Raw genomic sequence first — 22,644 nt, 5'->3', positions numbered from 1 at the left:
TTTTTATTTTTGTCTTTAGTAAACTTTTTAAAATTTCTTCATAAATATTCTTTCTTTGTTGGGTTTTGTTTTCAAAATTTGTTTTTTAATTTTCTTCTAAAAAACTAAAAATTATTTTTTAGTGAGAAAATAAAAAATATTCATCATTTTCATATAGTTTTATCTTTCTTATTTTTTTGGATAGTAAAAATAAATTTTAGAAAATTAAAAATATATTTCGAGTGGTTATTTTGTCAAACTATATTTAACGAAAATCAAATCAAATAAATTTTTTTTTTTTTTTGCTTTTTAAATGCATATAAATTAGATGTACGTAAAAGTTTAAAAAAAATTAACTAAAAAATGAAAGAAATTCATTAAAGATAAAAAATAAAATACAAAAATAAAATAAAATAAAATCAATAATTGTTTTTAAAAACTAAATCAAACATATTGTTAATATCATTTGAACATTCCATTCTGGATGTCATGTGTACCTCACATGTTAAATTTTAATCTATTTAAGAGATAGATTGTTAATAAAATATTTATATTGATATAAATTTATAATTTAAAGTGACAAGTATATCATTCTTTAGTTGTTGGGATAAAGTTATATTGGGTCAAGAGGAGGTAAAGTGATACAGTGCAATAATTGAGGGAGATAAATGGTAAGTGAATGTAATAATAAATAAGAAACACCCAAAAAAAAAAAAAAAAAAAAAAAGAAAATCTAAAACTAAAACTAAAAATAGAAGAGCGGTTGAGTTCGAAAGGAGAGTAATTAATGATAGAAGAGAAAAGTCAAAAAATTCTTTTAACATATGCCAATTACACTGGACTGCGTCAATGACAGCAGCAACTACACCTAAGTGATTTCAGTCAAATACCGCCGGGTAGTATCACCATTCTATTCAATAAAGTATAGATACCATGAGTGGTGGATCTCAACAATAATAAGAGATGAGTTATGTGAACACAAAATAAGACACAGAATATTTAAAAGAGAATGGGTATCCAATACAGAATTCCTTTTACTTTTCTTTCATTCCCATTCCTCTTGTTTGTCTTGTTCACTATTCCATCACAACACTGCACTCCAACTGATACTTTAACTCAATCACAACCAATCTCAGCAGGACAAACTCTCATCTCCTCTGGTCAAGTCTTTGAGTTAGGCTTCTTCATTCCAAGCAATTCCAGTAAGCAATATGTTGGGATTTGGCACAAGAACATACCAATACATGATCGAAAAGTCGTATGGGTGGCAAACAGAGAGAATCCACTTACAGTTACAGCAACAGACTCTGCCTTTTCAAGTCTAACAATTGGTAAAGACGGAAATCTGAGACTACTTGATGGCATGAACAACACTGTCTGGTTGACAAATGTTTCTGTCCATTCCAACAACTCAATTGCAGTGCTTTCAGACAAGGGAGACCTTACTCTTGTAGATCGTGTCTCTGGATTGACCTTGTGGGAGAGCTTTAACTATCCTTGTGACACTTTTTTACCGGGAATGACGCTAGCAATAAACACCAAATTAACAGGAGAGAAACGCTTCATATCTTGGCTGACCGAAGATGACCCATCTCCTGGAAAGTTTTTTTGCAGCTTTTCACTGGACACACCACCGCAGCTTTTCATTTGGAGTGGTTCCAAGCCATACTGGAGAAGTGGTCCATGGGACGGCTCGAAGTTTATAGGGATACTTGATGGTTTGTACGGCTACGGGGATGGATTTGACATCACACATGATAATCAGCAGGGAAATGTGACGTGGCACGTTTACAACACTTCTACTGTCCACTTTCTGTTCTTAACACCAAATGGATCTTTGAAGATAATGTATATGGATGAAAAAGTTAAGAACCCGTATGTTACTTGGATGACACCGCTCAATCGATGTGATATTTATGGAGTTTGTGGACCTTTTGGAGTTTGCAATAAGAATAAGTCTCCAAATTGTGAGTGCTTGAAAGGGTTTGTACCAAACTCAATTGAGGATTGGAAGAAAGGAAACTGGGCAGGTGGTTGTGTGAGGAAAACTGATTTGCTATGCCAAAAGAACACTAGCAGCTTAGCATCATCAGGAAAGGCTCAAAATGATGGATTTTGGAAGTTGAGAAGTATGAAGCTGCCAGATCATTTTGAATATTTGTACAGTGAGGATTCCTCAGGTTGCCAACAATGGTGCTTGAGTAACTGTTCTTGCGTGGCATATGCATATGTGACTGGAATTGATTGTCTGGTTTGGACTGGAGGGCTCATGGATGTTCAGCAGTTTTCACTTGCTGGGAACGACCTCTACCTTCGCCTTTCGTATTCAGAGCTGGGTAAAGTTAATTTATTTGAGCCTTAATATCTTAGGATTAGCAATATCATTTTTACTTTGTAATTTGTTTTTCATTATCTTTTTCTTTTTCTTTTTCTTATTTTTCTTTTTTCTTTTTTCTCTTTTTTCTTCAACTTCAGGAAAAGATGAGAAAAATGATGAAAAATTCATCATCAGCTTTACAACAATTTCTGGGGTTGTCCTTTTGGGTGCCTTCATGTATGGTTTGCACAGGTGGAGAGCAAATCAAAGAGGTAAGAAAGCTATATAATTGAATTCTAACAAGCGACTATGATTATTATTAACATATTTCAAATTTGAGAAATCTAAATAATTTTCAGTTCTGTGGTTCAATTTTTGTACATCAGTAAACAAAGAAAACAGGAGAAAGGGCTTTGAAGTGGCTGATTCAATGGACACTTCAGAGCTACCAATTATTGGCTTTGATAAAATATTAGCCGCTACCGATAACTTCAGCACAACAAACAAACTTGGGGAAGGAGGATTTGGACCTGTTTATATGGTAATTATGTTCTTAAATATATGAATTAAGCTGACATATATCCGATGTACCACCTAATAAAAATGGAGTACAGGGAAAGTTAGAAGATGGGCAGCAAGTGGCAGTGAAAAGACTTTCGAGTCATTCAGGACAAGGCGTGGAAGAGTTCAAGAATGAGATCATATTGATATCCAAACTGCAGCACAGGAATCTTGTTAGGCTCTCTGGTTGCTGCATTGAAGGGGAAGAGAAGCTATTGGTTTATGAGTACATGACAAACAAAAGCTTGGACACTTTTCTCTTTGGTTGGTTTATAGTCTCATCTTTCCTCCTGTAATTGTTCATAGCACTGTGGAAAAAAAAATTCAGACTTGTTTTCTTCTTGTTCATGCTTTAGATGCAACGAAAAGGGTGCAGCTTAATTGGGCTAAACGGTTCCACATTATTCAGGGTATTGCTAGAGGGCTTCTTTATCTCCATCGCGATTCTTGTTTAAGGATTATTCACAGAGATTTGAAGGCTAGCAATATTCTCTTAGATGATGACATGAATCCAAAAATTTCAGACTTTGGGTTAGCTCGAACTTTCCAAGTTACGCAAGAACTGGCAAACACTCACAGAGTGGTGGGAACATTGTAAGGATCCTTTCTTTCCTTCAATAGATTTTGTTCACTTTTGCCAACTATTTTCCCTACCGATGCAGTTATGTATTGATATGGAACATTTTATGTTTGAAATACTACAAATGAAAGTATAATGACAATAGCCACTAGTAGGGATCACAGCTCACCAGTTTGAAAATGAACTTAAAATATATCTTTGATTGGGATAGAGACTAGAATTACAAATGAGACTAATTTGTTTTCATTTCAGTACATAAATTTTATTTTTGTTTATTATTTAGTGAAATGACTGAATATATATTGAGGCAATATAAGTGATTCAATAAATAAGTTTGTCCCCTTGCTTTTTTTATCTTTAATTTTTAAGAACAATTACATTATATTTATAGATTGGAAGTCCTATAATTTTGGGTAAACATAAGTGTAATAATTTCTAATCAAATGCAGTGGATACATGTCTCCCGAGTATGTAATGGGAGGGCTATTTTCAGAGAAGTCAGATGTCTATAGCTTTGGTGTTTTGCTACTAGAGATGGTCAGTGGCATGAGGAATACGTGTTTCCATTATCATGAAAAATATTTGAACCTCCTTGGTTATGTAAGTGCACTAATTTCACCTTTACATGCTTTCAAATATTGTTAGTTGACACCATTATATGTGGTTCTACTAATTCATATATGGACATATGGGGAACTATTCTAGGCATGGAAGTTGTGCAAGGAAAGTCGGGCATCAGACTTAGTGGATGAGGTAGTGATTGATTCATGTTCTTGGTCTGAAGTAATGAGATGTATACATATTGGCCTTCTTTGTGTTCAGGACCACGCTGCGGATAGGCCAACAATGTCTTCTGTGGTTCTCATGATAAGTAATGAAATAGATCTTCCACATCCAAAACAACCTAAATTCACTATTCAAAGCTTGTCAGATGTTGATCTTCGGTCACAATACAACAAAATATGTTCCAACAGTAAGGCATCTCAATCAATTATTGAGGGGCGATAACCAATTAACAAATTATGTATATGTCGCACAACATATTTTGATATATTTGTATAATGTCAACAAGAAATATAGCAAATATAATAATATAACTATGTGACATAGTTGATTTTCTCTTTTGGTTATTTGCCGTTCATAAAGTTTGGTGTTATAGTGTACTTGGCTATGCAATTCTTGAAATAAAGGGAAATAAAGGGATAGGTACATATTAAAACAAAGCAGGTGGCATTAACAGGAATTGAATAGTTTGTAACCACAATATTCATAATATAATCACAATAATTAGTAATTTTCACTTTAAGAGTTCACATTATGGATCTATTTTAAATAATTTTTATCACAAAGTAGCATAACGCGACAAAAATATTTTTAATTTTCTTACTATGCGAGTATATATAGTAGCATTCTACATTTTGATAACTTTTAATAATTTCTTTCTCCAACTTAAATAGAAAGCAAAAAATAGAATGTGAACAATTTTTTCTTATTTTTTTCTCCCATAATTTTATTTTATTTTATTTTTCACTTATGAATTCGCAAAATGCGAATGGACACGATGATAAGCAGTCTAATGCCCAATAATCTTTATTTGACAAACCTCACATTCTAATTTGAACTTTGTTTTAATTGAAAAATAGCGGCGTTTTCATAAACATCGTAAAAAAAAAAAAAAGTTTCCATATTCCTTTTTTCCAGTAGTGTCTAATTTGAACCTTTTTTTTTAATTTTAATTTTTGTATATTAAACTTAAAAAATTCAAGACTTTTGGTTCTACATATTTTATTTTTGGTGAAATTTATATATTTTTGAAACCTATTTAACAAGATCTATCAAATAAGATCTCACTTGAATAAGTAATTATGTAAAATAAAAAAATAAATTTCACAATATGAATGTGCAACAGTGTGAATATTTACCCAACTATTCGAATCATAATATGAATGCTTACATTGGCAACTTACAATATGAATGTTCAGATTGGCAACTTACAATAAAAAGGTTTAACTAATCACATATGGGTAACTTTTAGGATTACACCCTATAAGAAGCCGAGGCCCCAAAGGTCATCCTTAGGTTGTTGCTACATAGCGTGGCCATTCAATCATGTAGTGGTAAGTCACGGATTTACACATAGGTAGGGATTCGAACCTACACTCCTAACACTGAGTACGATTCGCCCAAATCTGGAAGGTTCATCCTACCAACCATATATATTGTCGCCTGAGTGACTAGCCCCAGAGAGAATGGAACTTGGAATCTCATGGCTTATGCCCTGAAGTCTTACCAAAGTGCCATAGCCCCTTAGGTTTCGTATACCATAACGAGAAAATGTCAACGAATTCCATGATGTGAACATTTACAAAATCAATATAATAAGACAAGGATTTTTGAAAATGTCCTACAATTGTCTTAGAGATGTAATTATTTTTAATGGTTGAGATGAATCTAACCAATTCTTATCAATGGTTGAGATCAATCCTAAAATAAACAACACCTACCAAGCAAGCTTTGGTTCCATCCAAGTGAACGACACTCCCTCCTGTCTCTCTCAAACTTCTCCCCCGAGAAAGGGAAGGTGTTATGCCGTTCGCGTCGGTTATTATGCGATCGTTCATGTCTTAACTAAAAGTTGTGTGTTATATTCAGTTTGAAATTGTTGTTGTAATTACAATTCATCAATTTTAAGCCATAAATCTTTCTGACATGGGTGGGTGTTTGGTTGGGTTAGTCATTGTGTGAGTTTTTATTTACAGTTTAATTTTTGACATGGGTTTGATTTGGAATGAGAAATGAATTTTGAAATAGATTTTGTTTCTTAAATGGATGTAATTCTTTAAAAGGCTTTGGGTGCAAAATTATATTTGATCATTATCAAATGGGTTTCATTTTTAAAATGGGTTTTGATTTCTTAAATGATTTTTGATTTTTCCGACATGGGTTTAATTTATGAAATGGGTCTGATTCTTTAATAGAAAATGGGTGTTAATTTTTGAAAAGAAAATGTTTGAAACTATCATACATCTTTCACGATTCAATCGATTTGACAAATATCAGTTTTTGATTAGTTACACATTCAATGATATGGGATTCACCACCCTTGTCACATGATTGTGGATGTATTTAAGAGTGTAAAATGTGGGTCTCTAGTACTATTATTTTTTAAATGAGTTTTAAATGGATTTAATTTTTTAAACCGTTTTGGGTCCGAAGTTACTTGATCATCAAGAAATGGGGTTCATTTTTAAAATGGGTTTTGATTTCTAAAATGAATTTTTATTTTCAATTTGATTTCTGACATGATTTTGATTTATGAAATGTGTTTGATTCTTTAATGAGAAATGTGGGTTGATTTTGGAAATGGATTTTGATTTCCTATGGTTTTGAAAGGCTTTTGATTTATGAAATGGGTTTTGATCTATGAAATTAGTTTAAAATATTTGCTGTATAGGTGTGCTCAAGTAGACAAAGCCAAATCACTTTTAGTTATAATAAAACCATCACAATGGATCATATCTAAATAGCAACAATAAAGGTGTGCTTTGTTTTGTTTGGAAGCTTTATATATTTATATTAAAATTATTAGTAGTTAAATTTGATATTTTAATTTGGTTCTTGCTTTTTCTGGTTCATTTTTGGCTCAAGTTCTTTTCATGTTTGTGTTGTGAGTCATAAGTTGCAACGTACTCTTCTAATTTTTACAAATTTAAAACTTTGCTTGCTGGGACTATTTACTCTTTTTTTCTTCCTTTTTTTTTTTAAATAAATATTTTTCCATACATTGCTTGCCATTTTATGGTGTACAATAAATTGTAGGAACATTTATACACAAATTCTAATTTATGAATTTATACTCTATTAAGTTTTAACTAAGATTTTTTGGACTTTCAAGTTCCATTAAATTTTAAATAGTCGAAATTGCCTTCAAACAATGATTGTTCATTATTTATGATTATCTATAAAGGTAACATGATGATTTGACATTTATTTTGATTTTCAAAACTTTAAAATATCAACTTTCAAATTGACAAAAACTAAAAAAAAAATATGTGCAATGCTTTTTTTTTTTTTTTTTGAAAAAAGTTGAAAAAACAAAATTATTTTTTTGTGCAAAACTGAAAATTTTGTATCTATAAAAGAGCATGATGTTGGAACATTGATTTGCAAAACTGGAAAAAAAAAAAAAAAAAAAAAAAGGTAAATTACACTGACACCCCCACTACAACAAAATGCACATTCGGCGACCAAAATTGGCGACTAAAAAAAATTTAGTCGCCAAAAGTTATGAAATTGGCGACCAACTAATTTTTTTAGTCGCCAAAAGTAAAATATTTAGCTACTAAACAGAGGAACAAAAAAAATACAAAACAGAGGAACAAAAAAAAGAAAAAGAAAAGCAGAACCCTTTAAAATGGGAGCTATTATTAATCTTATCTGGAGGGTGCTTGTTTTAATTCCTTTACCTCTGTAGATTACTGCATACTGCACTTCAAGTTTGTTTGCTGCAATAGTTTTTTTTTGGGTTGACACACCTGTGTATGACAATATTCTTCATATCTTGTTGCTTATTGTTGTGATGTTGCATGTATCTGAATCCATGTGTTTTATGAAGAGTTACATATTTGTCTCTCTTTCTCAGGAAGTTGAGAAGCATCTTTCAGAGATGGTTGTCTCTAAAGCGCTGGTAGCAAAGATTGATCGGCCAATGGGTATAGTCTGTTTCCAGGCAGCAAAGGACAGCAATGACATTTTGAATTCATGGGCTATGAACTTGGAGAAGTTGCTTGACCTTGTGGAGAAGAGTTGCCACCAAATCCACAAGGAAACTATGGTTCACAAAGCTGCCTTGAAAGTTTGAAAATGCTGATGGCACTAATTGCAAGTACACTTCTCTATTCATTGTGTCTATGCTATTAGCATAAACATATATATATATATATATATATATAATATTACATCAAATGAATTAAAATTTGCTACTTTGGTAGTAGTGATATAATTTGTTTTTTGACTTGTCATTTAATTCTTTGCAGGGTGTGCTCTGCTGTGTTTTGAGGACCTATTGACAGAAACCAAAATGGGTTGGTCTTGTTGCAGCGGGAAGAGATTATTATGTGCTTTTATCTGTTTCCTCCATCCTTCGGCTTTATTAAAAGATTGATTAAAGATTCCACATGGTTTCTGCCTTTAAGTCTTTTGTGCTTTTTATTAGTGTTTTTTCTCAGTTGATTTACTCATTGGGATGATAGATTGGTAGTTGTGATATGAAAATTAGCAGGCCTATGGTATTTGTTGTCTACAGTAAAATGATTTGTGAATCAGATGTGGATTATGTTTCACTTCTATAGTTCACAAAGTGGATATTTCTTTTTTGTATACGGAGGACATCATTTTTGTATGATTATCTATTTGTATGGAATTATTATTTTGGGTTGGATTATATTTGGTTTGTATAGAATTTGATGTTACAAGACCAAATTTTTGGATGGTTGAAAGTGAAATAGAAATAGACATATGTATTGTTTTGTTTATATACAGGGTGCAGGTTGCACGAAATAAATACAGATTGTGCAGAAATTAATAATAATAATAAAAAAAAAATAACAGTAAATAAAGTTTTTGGTGACTAAATGTTTAGTAGCCAAAAAAACTAAATAAAACTTGTTGGCTACTAAAAATTTAGTAGCCAAAAACAAACTAAAGATTTTTTGGCGACTAAAAATTTAGTAGTAAAAAATATATGAGACTTTAAGCGACTAAATAGTTTAGTAGCTAAAAAAAAAATGAAAATTAATTTTTTTTGGCTACTAAATATTTAGTAGCTAATAATAAATGATACTTTGGGCGACTAAAAATTTTAGTCGCTAAAAATAAAATTAATTTTATTTGGAAACTTTTGGTGACTAAATATTTAGTCGCCAATTTATGATTTTTGGCTACTAAAAAATATTTAGTCGCCAATACCTCGTACTTTTCCCTACTAAAACATTAGTAGCCATTTATAGGACTTTTGGCGACTAAATTTTTTTTAGTCGCCAAAACCTTCCCCGACCGTGTTCCCGCGACAAATCTAGCGACCAAAATATTTAGTCGGGAAAAGGCTTCGGCGACTAAAATCCTTACTTTTGGCGACTAAAACTTTAGTCGCCAAAAATGCATTTTCTTGTAGTGCCCCCTGGGGCTTATGTTTATTACAGTTTTCCCCTCACCTTTTGGAAATTACATCTCCCCCTAAGATTTAAAGTTTCATTACAGATTTCCCCCTCAACAATTATTTTTTAAATACCAATTTTTCCCTCAATGGGTAAATTACATTGACACCCCTTACATTTTAGAAATTACAATCCCCTCCTTAATGTTTAAAGTAGCATTACCAATTGCCCCTTGGTTAGTATTAGTTGGAAAAAAAAATTATTAAAAAAAAATTATTTGAAAAAAAAAATATTTGAAAAAAAATTTTGTTAGTAAAATTTTTAAATTTTTGTTTAAAAACCAACATAAACTCATTTTTTGAATTTACGTTTTTTCCTCAAATTTACAAACTAAGACAACCATTTATAAATCAAAAAAATTATCAAACAAGTTTTCATGAAAGTTTTTTAAAAATTTTGTAAATATTAATTGAAAACTGAAAACGGGTTTCAGATGATAAAAATGTTATAAAATTAACAAATAATTAAATAAGTTACCAACGTAAGAAATGATTTAACAAAAGATTCTTAGGCTATGTATGGTTTGATTTTTAGAAATTTTCTTTTTAAAATTTAAAATTAATTTCGTTAAGAAATAAAAAATAAAATATTATTACCATTTTTATATAATTTTTTATCTTTCAAGTGGTTAGAAATAATTTTTTAAAAATTAAATTGAAACAGTCATACGTATGTATATAACCAGCCCAAAAGTTAAAACGATAATTATTTTTTATTTTTTATTTCTTAACCAAACTAATTTTTAGTTTTTAAAAAAAATATTCTAAAAATCAAACCATACATAGCCTAAGAATCTTTTGATAAATCATTTCTTATGTTGGTAACTTATTTAATTATTTGTTAATTTTACGACATTTTTACCATCTGAGACTTGTTTGGTAACCATTTCGTTTTTAGTTTTCAATTTATATTTACAAAAATTTTAAAAACTATCATAAAAACTTGTTTGATAATTTTTATAATTTATAAATGGTTGTATCAGTTTGTAAATTTGAGAAAAAAAACATAAATTCAAAAAATGAGTTTACGTTGGTTTTTAAATAAAAATTTAAAAATTTTACTAACAATTTTTTTTTTCAATTAATTTTTTTTTCAATTAATTTTTTTTTCCAATTAACACTAACCGATGGGGCAATTGGTAATGCTACTTTAAACCTTAGAGAGGGGATTCTAATTTCTAAAATATGAGGGGCATCAATGTAATTTACCCAATGAGGGCAAAATTGGTATTTAAAAAAATTAAATTGCTGAGAGCAGGAATCTGTAATGAAACTTTAAACCTTAAGGGGGAAGATGTAATTTCTGAAAGGTGAGGGGGGAAACTGTAATAAACATAAACCTCAGGGGGTGTCAGTGTAATTTGCCCAAAAAAAAAACTAATCAATGCGTTTGGTTTCAGTTTTCTGAAAATTGAGTTTTTTATTTTTTGTATTTTATTATTTTGAGCGAATATTTTTTAAATTTTAAACATTTTTTTAAAACTTTTTTAGATGAAACTTATTTAGATGTATCTAAAAAATAATATATTTGTAAAAAAATATTTTAAAAAATTAATAAATACACAAAAATACCAAAAATATATTGAATTTTCCTTTTTTTTGTATTTTTTGTATTTTTGGTATATAGTGAATTTTTTAAAAAAACTTTTCATGAAAATTATATTTTTTAACTGTATTTATGTTAGGTGTGTCTAAATATTAAAAAAAATTGCTTAAAATATTTAAAAATTTTAGTAAAAACAAAAAAAAATACGGTAAACAAGGAAGTAGAATTTTCTAAAAAAAAAAAAAAAACTGGAAATAAACATAACATTCTCAGTTTTATTGGATAGTTAAATCAAACCAATAAATATAAGGGAAAAAACGTTTAATCTCATGCTCTGTTTTTTTTTTTTTATCAGTTAGTGAAATAATTATCTGGAACATTACTATGCAAAATTGATAATGTTCTTAGTTTTAAAAATTGAAAAAAAAAACTAATAATATTCTCAGTTTTACTAAATAGGATTTATTGGTTCAAAAAATCTTACACAGGACTTGAGCTACCATTACATTTATAAATAAGACGTTTAGGTAATTAACTCTAAATTGTATATGTTTACTCCTTAATTTGCATTGAGACTGGAGGGAGTTGTTATTTTTAATTGAGTTCTGTAGAGCGTGTGGTACAAGAAAAATTGTTAGATCCATTTAATCTTGATATACTTAAAAAGTATAAAATTTGTACAAAAATCTTTAGCAAAAGTAATTAAATACAACAAAATACGAAAATGTATTAAACTTTTTTATTTCTTTTGTTATTTTTTGCATTTGATGAATTGTTTAAAAAAAATTCACAAATATTATATCTTTTAAATATATATAGATTAGTTGCATATAAAAAATAAAAATTTTGCGAAAAACATTAAAAAATCACTAAAAATAAAAAATAAAATATACGAAAAAAATCAATTTTCAGAAAAACAGTGTAAACCAAACAAGGTAAATATTTCTTCATATTTTTTAGTGTCTTTATAAAAACTATTACAGACTCCATAAATTTCAACATAATACGTATAAATTTTAACTACATTTAGATCACAACATTATTTACAGCATGCCTTTAGGTACGGACATACACTAATAGTCAATAAAGACAAAAAAAAAAATGTTAAAATAGACAATAAAGGGGTGTTTGGGATGGGCTAAATAGCTCATCCCAACCTAAAATAACTAATAAAACAAAATATCACATCACATCACTCACTTTAGTTTTTTACACGCCTTTTTTTTAAAAAGCCAAATAATCTATTCCCATGCGAGGCGTAAGACAAAATGTCAAATTATACACATCAATCAATTATTTTTGGGTAAATTACACTGACACCCCCTAAGGTTTATGTTTATTACAGTTCTCCCTTTACTTTTTGGAAATTACATCTCCCCCTGAGGTTTAAAGTTTCATTACAAATACCCTCCTCAGCAATTTAATTTTTTTAAATACCAATTTTGTCCTCATTGGTTAAATTACATTGACACCCCTCACATTTTAGAAATTACAATCCCCTCTCTAAGGCTTAAAGTAGCATTACCAATTGCCCCCTCGGTCAGTATTAATTGGAAAAAAAAATTCATTGAAAAAAAAAATTAATTTGAAAAAAAATTACTTGAATAAAAAAATTGTTAGTAAAATTTTTAAATTTTGTTTAAAAACCAAAGTAAACTCATTTTTTAAATTTATGTTTTTTTCTCAAATTTACAAACTGACACAACCATTTATAAATTTAAAAAATTATCAAACAAGTTTTTATGACAATTTTTTAAATTTTTGTAAATATAAATTGAAAACTGAAAACGAAATGGTTACCAAACAAGTCTCATATGGTAAAAATGTCGTAAAATTATCAAATAATTAAATAAGTTACCAACATAAGAAATGATTTATCAAAAGATTCTTCGGCTATGTATGGTTTGATTTTTAGATTTTTTTAAAAAAATTAAAAATTAATTTGGTTAAGAAATAAAAAATAAAAACTAATTATCATTTTAACTTTTGGGCTGGTTATATACATACGTATGGTTATTTCAATTTAATTTTAAAAAAATTATTTCTAATCACTCGAAAGATAAAAATTATATAAAAATGGTAATTATTTTTTATTTTTTATTTCTTAACCAAATTAATTTTTAATTTTTAAAAACAAATTCTAAAAATCAAACCATACATAGCCTACGAATCTTTTGATAAATCATTTCTTATGTTGGTAACTTATTTAATTATTTGTTAATTTTATGACATTTTTACCATCTGAAGCCTGTTTGGTAACCATTTCGTTTTCAGTTTTCAATTTATATTTATAAAAATTTTAAAAACTGTCATAAAAACTTGTTTGATAATTTTTTTTTGGTTTATAAATGGTTATCTCAGTTTATAAATTTGAAGAAAAAACGTAAATTCAAAAAATAAGCTTACGTTGGTTATTAAACAAAAATTTAAAAATTTTACTAACAAAATTTTTTTTTCAATTAATTTTTTTTTCAATTAATTTTTTTTTTCAATGAATTTTTTTTCCAACTAATATTAACCGAGGGAACAATTGGTAATGCTACTTTAAACCTTAATTTTTAAAATGTGAGGGGTGTCAATGTAATTTGCCCAATGAGGGTGAAATTGGTATTTAAAAAAATTAAATTGCTGATGGGGGAATCTGTAATGAAACTTTAAACCTCATGGGAGAGATGTAATTTCCAAAACGTGAAGGAGGAACTGTAATAAACATAAACCTCAGGGGGTGTCAGTGTAATTTACCCATTATTTTTTTCTCACAACCATCTATTCAACTACAAAATATATATATATATATATATATATATATAAATCATCCCAAACACAAAATAGCAAAAAAACTTTTTTACAATAGTTAAAAAGCCAATTAAAACTTTTTTTCATCTCATAAAATAGCAAAAAAACCAACTAAAATAACCAAGTTACAAAATGAGGCCTTAAGCTTTGTTTGATAACATGAGTTTGTAGTCAAAAAGTTAAAAAATCACCATAAATTATCGCATCAATTTTTTACCTTCTGTATGTATAGTTTTTTGTTTTTGTTTGTGGTAAAAAGTCAGTAAAAAACCCAACTAAGATAACCAATTTCTAAGCAGAATCTTATTAAACTTGAAAATTTATTCAAACTTACTTACTGAGCCGATCTTGAACCACCTGTTGTTAAAGATTTGACCGAGTAACTTTAGATAGTTGGTTTAAGAGCAGAGCACATAGCTTTCAAATAATGAATCTACAGCCCGATTGTTTCATCCTCAAATTCCGATCCTTGAGAAAATTGGGGGAGTAGTAACAGCTTATTCATCCCCAAATTCAGATTCTTAAGTTCCTCTCAGGGAGTGTTCTTCATGTGTTTGTGTTTTTGTTTCTATGATACGCATCAACAATGTTGATATGTGTTTTTCCCCAATTTGATTTTATCGTACAGATAGTTTTGTGTTCTCTGAACTTTGTAGTAGTGATGAAACATTTCTATGATTCTGAAGAAAGAAAGAAAAAAAAAAAGAACATACCCTGCCTCCTCAAGTCTAACAAATGGTAAAGATGGAAATTTGAGACTATTGGATGGCATGAACACTGTCTGGTTGACAAATGTTTCTGTCCATTCCAACAACTCAATTGCAGTGCCGTCAGACAAGGGAGACCCCACTCTTAAAGATAGTGTCTCTGGATTGACCTTATTGGAGAGCTTTAATTATCCCTGTGAAACTTTCTTACCCTGCATGATGCTAGGACTGAACACGAAAACTGGAGAGAAACACTTCCTGCCTTCCTGGAAGACCGAAGATCCCATCGCCTGGAAAGTTTGTTTGTGGAATTACACACCTCAAGTTTTCATTTGGAATGGTTCCAGGCCGTACAGTAGAAGTGGTCCGTGGGACGGATCGAATTCATAGGCATACTGCTCACTGCCCAGGGATATTCCAATGGATTTAACCTCCTACCCGATAATCAGCAGGGAAGTGTGTACCTCACGTTGGGCACTTATAACAACTCCTCTGTCAGCATTGTGGTCTTAACATCGGCAGGAACAGTGAACATAATGCACTGGGATGAACAAGTCAAGATATGGCATGTTGGTTGGAATGTACTGCATCCATGTGATACTCATGGGGTTTGTGGACCTTCAGGGCTTTGCAATAGAGATCAATCTCCAAATTGTGAGTGCTTGAAAGGGTTTGTACCAAATTCAACTGAGGATTCAAGGAAAGGCAATTGGGCAGGTGGTTGTGTGAGGAATAATGAACTGCTATGCCAAAAGAACACTACCAGCTTAGCATCATCAGGAAAGGCTCACAATGATGGGTTTTGAAAGCTGACAAGTATGAAGCTGCCGGATCATTACGAGTATTTGTACAATGAGGATTCCTCGGGATGCCAACAGTGGTGCTCAAGTTTGTTTGGACTAGAGGCCTCATGGATATTCAGAAGATTCCATTTGCCGGGAATGACCTCTACCTTCGCCTTTCCTATTCAGATCTGGGTAAAGTCACTTGTTTTGCTGCCTTAATAACTTTGGAATAGTAAAATCATTTGTTTTATAATTTGTTCTTCATTTTATTTTTCTTCTTTTTATATTTCATTTTTTGGAAAAGATAAGAGAAGTAAAAAATTCATATGTCAGCTTTACAACAATTTATGGGGTTGTTCTCTAGGGAACCTTCATGTATGGATTGCACATGTGGAGAGAGAATCAAAAAGGCAAGAATGCTATAATATAATTGAATTGCTCATTTTATGTTTTAGTATTTGATATGGGTATTTTATGCGGAGTAAATCAACAGGGACATTCCATTTGCTTCTGAAACTAATTTGACATATCCATCAATTTTCTCTCTCCTCTCACAGTGAATAATGATTTCTATTTCATCAAAGGGCTCTTTATTCTTTTAGTATGGTAAAAATTCAGTTTTGTTGTCAATAATACAGCAATTCCACTCTAATATTCAGATTAATTAAAAGAGTCTTTAAGTTTAATGAACCGCAAATTTTATAATTTACCATACAACCAGAACAGTAAGTTAAATTAAGGAAAAAACCAGAAGAACCAGTGAAGTCAGAACAGAACAACCATAAAATAGAACAGCCAAGAACAGAAAACAACCAGAAAATAACAACCAGAACAGAAAATAACCAGAATTGAAAAAATAACAAACAGAAAATAACTAAGAAAAATATATTAGATGAAAAATTAACAAGCGACAATAATGAAAACAAGCGACCATCAGAAAACTATATGGCTCAACAAGCAACCATGATTATTATTAACATATTCCAAATATATTGGTCTTGAAGACACATATCAAAAATCTAAATAATTTGTTGTTCTATGGTTCAATTTTGAACGTCAGTGAAGAGAAAAATCAGGAGAGAGGACTTCATCGGCTTTGATAAAATATTAGTGTGACCAATAACTTCAGCAAAACAAACAAACTTGGGGAAGGAGGATTTGGAACAGTTTATAAGGTAATTATATTCTTTTCTTGCATATATATATATGAATTATGAAGTTGAAGACATGCATAGGTATCCCATGTACTTATGAAGCGAATTCTTACATCTAGGTACTAAAGCAATTATTGGTCATCAATTTTCATGTGAAGTATATAAGCATGAGGGTACCCTCTCCTGAATAGCTAGCTTTTGGGGTTGAGGTCTATACAAGACCATGTAAGATGGTATCAGAGCTCAGCTTGAGAAAGGTCTTTGGTTCAAGTCTATTTGGTGGCATTTCGTATTTTGTCCCTATTTGGTTTCTTCTCTGTTTGTCTCTCTAAGTGCAAGGTGAGGTTGCTCCTGAAGTGCCAAGGATGGATAGGGTGAGTAACATGGTATTAGAGCTCACCTTGAGAAGAGTCTTGGGTTCAAGTCTCTCTATTGGCATTTCTTATTCTATCCCCATTTGGTTTCGTCTTCTCTATTTAGTTGTTTGTTTCTTTTTTCATTTGGTTCTCATTTGTCTTTCTACATGCAAGATGGGGTTGCAGTCGGAGTACTAGGAATGGGTAGGGTGCATGTCCCTTGCACGTGGTAGATGTTGTCGAGTGAACACGTTGGGCGTGAGGGAGAGTGTGAAGCGAAATCTCTCATTGCTTGGGTACTAGTGTAATGTATAATATAAAATGTGAGGGCATCCTCACATTAATACCTAGTTTTTGAAGTTGAGTTCTATCCAATACCTAGGTACTAAACTAATGTTATGTAGATAAGCATGAGGGCACCCCTCACGTTATCATGAAACAAACTAACAAAAATTGTGAACCACAGGGAATGTTGGAAGAAGGGCAAGAAGTAGCAGTGAAATGACTTTCCATACATTCAATACCATGTCCGGCCCTGAGTTTTCAAGGGCCTAAGGCGAAACCAAAAAATGGGGCCTATATTCACTATAAAAAAATAAATAAATAAATAAAAACCTTGTTTGGCACCACTACCGCCGATTGATACCAAAATAGTGTATTCATTCTAGAGTACCAGGAAAAAAGAAAAAAAAAGTTACCAAAAGGTATAGTTCAAATCAACAAAACAAACTAATTAATCAACAAATCTAATTAATGAAATGTTCCAGCGGTCTAAAGCAAACACAAATGATTTCAAATTGTGTTAAATTGAAGAGTGGGATAATAATTTTGCTTCACCAGCAGAGTGAAGCAAACATAAATGAAAAGGAAACATGACTATATAATCAGTTTTCCACACGAAACACACAATCCACTCATTGTCTGATATCTGATAGCAAAGAAATTATGGAACACAATTTAATGAAACAAAATTATGACAAAAAAATTAGGGAAACTTTATTCAATTAAAATATGATAAAGACCTAGGGTAAACAAATTTGGATAAAATTATTTATTCCATTAAAATCTGATAGTTTGTAAGAGAGAAAAATTAGGACAAAATTATTTATTCCATTATTTGGGCCAACTATACTTGTATATGTTTTAATAAAAAAAAAAATTTCAATTGGGCCTAACCACATTTGTGATTAAATGTTTTTTTTAATTGGGCCCAACATAATTTTTTTGAAATCCTTTAAACTTGCCCTAAATCAACAAAAACAAATTGGGTCTATTTAAATTTTGAATATACTACTAATGAATTTGGGGGCCCTATTTTTAGGCCAAATTTTGGGGCCTAAGCCACAAGCCTTAGTGGCCTTAGACCAAGGCCGACCCTGTTCAGGACAAGGTGTAGAAGAGTTCAAAAATGAGATCATATTGATCTCCAAACTCTAGCAGAGGAATCTTGTTAGGCACTTGGGTTGGTGCATTGAAGGGGAAGAGAAGCTATTGGTTTATGAGTATATGTCAAATAAAAGCTTGGACACTTTTCTCTTCAGTTAGTTTTACTTGGCGCATTCTTTTACCTTGTAAAATTAATAATGGCAAATTACGATGGTAGTCTTGTACTTTGATCATTGTGTCATTTTAATCCCTGTAATTTCAATTGGCTCGATTTTGACCCTGAATTATGATTTTGTCTCAATTTTGTCTAATTGATTACAACTCTTAACATTTCTTTATTAATTGTCTTAACTAGGCACATTTTATTTACACTCTCAGTGAAGTAAAATTATTTTCTTTAGAAAAACTAAGAAGGCACATTGTAGATAATGTATCAATAAATAAATAAATAAATCAAATATCAAAATTTAAAGGCTCATCTTTCTCCATGTTTATTGTTCATAGCTCATTGAATAATGTTACTACCACTAAGGAATGAAATTTTAAAACTTGTATTCATCCTTGTTCTCTTGTTCTCATTGGAGGTAAAATGTATGGAAAAGAATGGCTTTGATGAATGCATTTTTTTTTTTTAATTCATGCTTTTGGTTAGATGCAACGAAAAGGGTGCAGCTTGATTGGGCTAAACACTTCCACATTATTCAGTGTATTGCTAGAGGGCTTCTTTATCTCCATCATAATTCTTATTTAAAGGTTATTCATTGAGATTTGAAAGCCAACAATATTCTCTTAGATGATGACATGAATCCAAAAATTTCAGACTTTGGGCTAGCCCTAACTTTTCAAGTGATACAAGAACTAACAAACAGTCATAGGGTGGTGGAAACAGTGTAAAGATGTTTTCTTTCCTTCGGTAGATTTTACTCGCCTTTGCCAATTATTTTCCCTACTGATGCAGTTATGTATGACATGGAAACATTTTATGTTTGAAATACTACAAATAAAAGTTTAATGGAAATAATCACTAGTTGGGATCACAACAGGTTCATTGCTTTGAAGTGGGCTTAAAATATATCTTGGATGGAGCCAAAGACTAGAGTTACAATGTGATTACAGGCATGAGGACATGACATAAGTGCTTGCAAGGGAGGCTAGTTCAACTCCCTCTAGGTTCTAAATTCAATAAACAAGTTTTTCCCCTTCTTTTTTTTTTTAATTTTTAATTTTTTAGGACAATTACATTATATTTATATTTATTTATTGGAAGTCCTATAATCTTGGGTAAGCATAAATGTAAAAATTTCCAATCACAAACAATGGTTACATGTCTCTTGAGTATGGAGGATTATTCCCAGAGAAGTCAGACGTCTTTAGCTTTGGTTTTTGCTACTAGAGATGGTCCAATGGAATGAATGTTGAATTGTAAGCTTGATTCAAGCAAAGCCTTCACCAGAACATTCACCACCATCCATCACTGTGTATTTGGAGGCTGCAAAGTCAAGAATGAAGATCGAAGAACCTCTTGGAAAGAGGAGTTCAATTTGGTTTTGGTTTGCTATTGTCTGTTTTTTTCTTGTGTTTAGATTGTTTGGTTACATTGTGGGATTAGTCTATAAATAGATTGAGTGTTTAGTTGTTTGATAAGAGTATGGGAGAAAGAGAGAGTGATTTGTAATATATGCTCTGTTTGTTTTTCTAAAAAATTTGAGTGAATTTAAATTGAGTTTGGTTCTGTGTTAATTCTCTCTTGCGAATCACAACAAGTGATTTATACCCTACTTCCACCAACAAGTGGAATCAGAGCCAGAAGAGCCAAGAATTGGCCGAATTTCGGAAAAATAACTTGTGAAATAGAGTAAATTTTAGAATCTAAAATTTTCAAATTTGTCAAAATCAACTTTTGATTATACCAGTGTATAGGCCTCGTCGAGACGAATGTTTTGGAAAAAATCACGTAAAAAACGGAGCTAAAATGGAGCTAAAATGAAGCTATACAAACCAGTTAAAGTTTATTCGAAAAAGTCAACTCTGCGAGAGAGAACGACCGTCACTGACATCATTATCTCTGTTGCTGACGTCATCATACCACAGTTCAGAAGAAATTATTTGGTGCTTTGTGGGTCACAGATTCAACAAATCTGAATCAACCAAAATTGTTTTGGCTTAATCTAAGTCATTCGAAGTCCGATTTGGATGATCCAAGTGTTTTCTAGTTATTTGGAATAATCTGGACACATTCATACGATCAGAATTTGCAAATTACGTTATGAAAATTTACAATTAAATTTAACCTATGGCAAACGGAAACGTGCAAGCCCTCATTCCAAAACTTACGAAGGACAACTAGGACAATTGGTGCATCCAAATGAGAGCACTGCTAGGTGCTCAAGACGTCATGGAAGACAGATATACAGAATCCGCCTCAAAAATAGAAGAAGGTACCTTACTCGAAGTAGAGAAAACAATTCTTCGAGGCAAACGAAAGAAGGATTGCAAAGGAAAATCCATCATATATCAAGGTCTTGATGCATCCACATTCGAGATCATCACCTCCTCCAAAATAGCGAAAGAAATCTGGGAAACTCTTCATGTGACTCATAAAGGTGCTGATAAATTAAAGAGGATTTGCCTTCAAACTCTATGAGGTGAATTTGAATCTTTATGCATGAAGTCTTCAGAATCTATTTCTGAATACTATTCGAGAGTAATGGTGGTTGCAAACCAACTAAAGCGGAATGGAGGAGCCCTTACTGATATGAGAATATCAGAGAAAATTTTGCGATCCTTGGATCCAAAATTTGATTATATTGTTGTCGCCCTTGAAGAAACCAAAGATCTAGAGACAGTTTTTGTAAAAGAACTTGTGGGTTCACTACAAACCCATGAACAAAAAGTGATAAGAAGAAATGAAGACAAAGGGATGGAACAAGCCCTATAGTCAAAGTTGTCCCTCACCGGAGAAAGATCCAAGCAAGGGGGGACATCGCAAAGAGGACGTAGACATGGTCAAGCCTATTGTGGAAGAAGTTCTAGAAATTCTTAATCTAGAGGAAGAGGTTCATCTAAAGGAGGACGCGGACAACAAAGCTATGTCTCGAGAGGAAGAGGACCAAGAAGAAGAGGTGGTTACAGCAATCGTCACAATTTTGATAAAAGCAATGTCAAGTGTTACCTTTCCACAAGTTTGGTCACTACGGCAACGAGTGCAAAAATAAGCAATCATCCAATGAAGTTACTGAAAAAACTAACTATGCAGAGATAAAGTTCGTTGACAAAGAGGTGATATTTTGATCAAGAGGAAGAATGGAGATCATGCTTTCATCTCCAACGTCTATTATGTTCCAGACATGAAGACAAACATATTAAGTCTTGGACAACTCCTTGAAAGAGGCTATCAAATTAGCCTGAAAGATATGCTGCTCACAATTCTAGACATTCAAGGGAAGCTAGTTACTCGAGTAAAGATGGCAGAGAATAGAATGTTTCCTCTTACGATTCACCATGACACACCAAAGTGTCTAAGGGCGATGTTAAATGACAAAGACTGGATATGGCATCTCAGATTCGGACGTCTCAACTTTGAAAGCTTGAAGCAGTTGGAAACCAAGAACATGGTGAAAGGTATGCCCAACATTCACCAACCAAGTGAGATGTGTGAAACCTATATTATTAGTAAGCAATACAGGAACAACTTCAGAAAGGAAGCAAATTGGAGAGCAACCAAGCCGCTCGAACTAGTTCACATAGATATATGTGGTCTGTTGAAACCAATATTAAACGGACAGAACAGATACTTCCTCACTTTCATTGATGATTAAAGTAGGAAGACTTGGGTATATTTCCTCAAAAGGAAGTCAGAAGTGTTTGAAAAGTTCAAAGAGATCAAAACTCTGGTGGAAAAGCAAAGTAGTTATTATATCCAGACATTATGATCGGATCAAGGTAGAGAATACAAGACGGATGAGTTTGAAGAATTCCTTATGTAACAAGGAATCAAACGACAGTTTACACCAGCTTATACTCCCCAATTGAATGGAGTAGCTAAACGAAAGAATTGCACGATCCTTAACATGGCCAGAAGCAAGGTAAGAGACAAGAATATGCACAAGAGTTTTTAGGCTGAAGCAGTTTCGTGTGCAGTCTATTTGTTGAAGATATGTCCCACAAAATCCTTGACAATGAAGACACCGCATGAAGCATGGAGCACTCACAAGCCGAGTGTGAGTCATCTCAAAATCTTTGGCAGCATTGCCTACGCTAAGA

General features: G+C 31.6%; 2 protein-coding genes and 1 long non-coding RNA gene across 4 annotated transcripts; all 3 read left to right on the top strand.

The window, feature by feature from the left end:
* The first annotated feature begins 790 nt into the window (after positions 1–790).
* Positions 791–4,567, top strand: LOC114294770 (G-type lectin S-receptor-like serine/threonine-protein kinase At1g61550). Of its 2 annotated transcripts, none has more exons than XM_028238915.2 (7): positions 791–2,315; positions 2,455–2,568; positions 2,656–2,837; positions 2,911–3,121; positions 3,214–3,451; positions 3,887–4,037; positions 4,143–4,567. In XM_028238915.2, exons 1-7 carry the CDS (start codon positions 989–991, stop codon positions 4,443–4,445), a joined length of 2,526 nt encoding a protein of 841 aa, XP_028094716.2. In that variant the 5' UTR covers positions 791–988; the 3' UTR covers positions 4,446–4,567. The 2 variants fall into 2 exon arrangements, with proteins under 2 accessions (XP_028094716.2, XP_028094717.2); XM_028238916.2 differs by having other exon boundaries at positions 796–2,315; positions 2,683–2,837.
* A 3,524-nt stretch (positions 4,568–8,091) lies between these two features.
* LOC145799502 (uncharacterized) lies at positions 8,092–8,880 on the top strand. The gene is made up of 2 exons (XR_014341277.1): positions 8,092–8,322; positions 8,474–8,880. It is a non-coding gene; the product is annotated as an uncharacterized LOC145799502 (long non-coding RNA).
* Positions 8,881–14,763: 5,883 nt separating this feature from the next.
* On the top strand, positions 14,764–15,506 carry LOC145799885 (G-type lectin S-receptor-like serine/threonine-protein kinase At1g61550). The gene is made up of 2 exons (XM_082889526.1): positions 14,764–14,997; positions 15,111–15,506. The coding sequence occupies exons 1-2, from the start codon at positions 14,764–14,766 to the stop codon at positions 15,504–15,506; spliced, it is 630 nt and encodes a 209-aa protein (XP_082745652.1).
* The last annotated feature ends 7,138 nt before the right edge of the window (positions 15,507–22,644 follow it).

Source organism: Camellia sinensis, chromosome 9 (assembly GCF_055761805.1).
Source record: "Camellia sinensis isolate YWXY chromosome 9, ASM5576180v1, whole genome shotgun sequence".
Taxonomy (NCBI): domain Eukaryota; kingdom Viridiplantae; phylum Streptophyta; class Magnoliopsida; order Ericales; family Theaceae; genus Camellia; species Camellia sinensis.
Note: the sequence above shows the minus strand (reverse complement) of the source record. Positions and strands in the feature narration are given on the sequence as shown.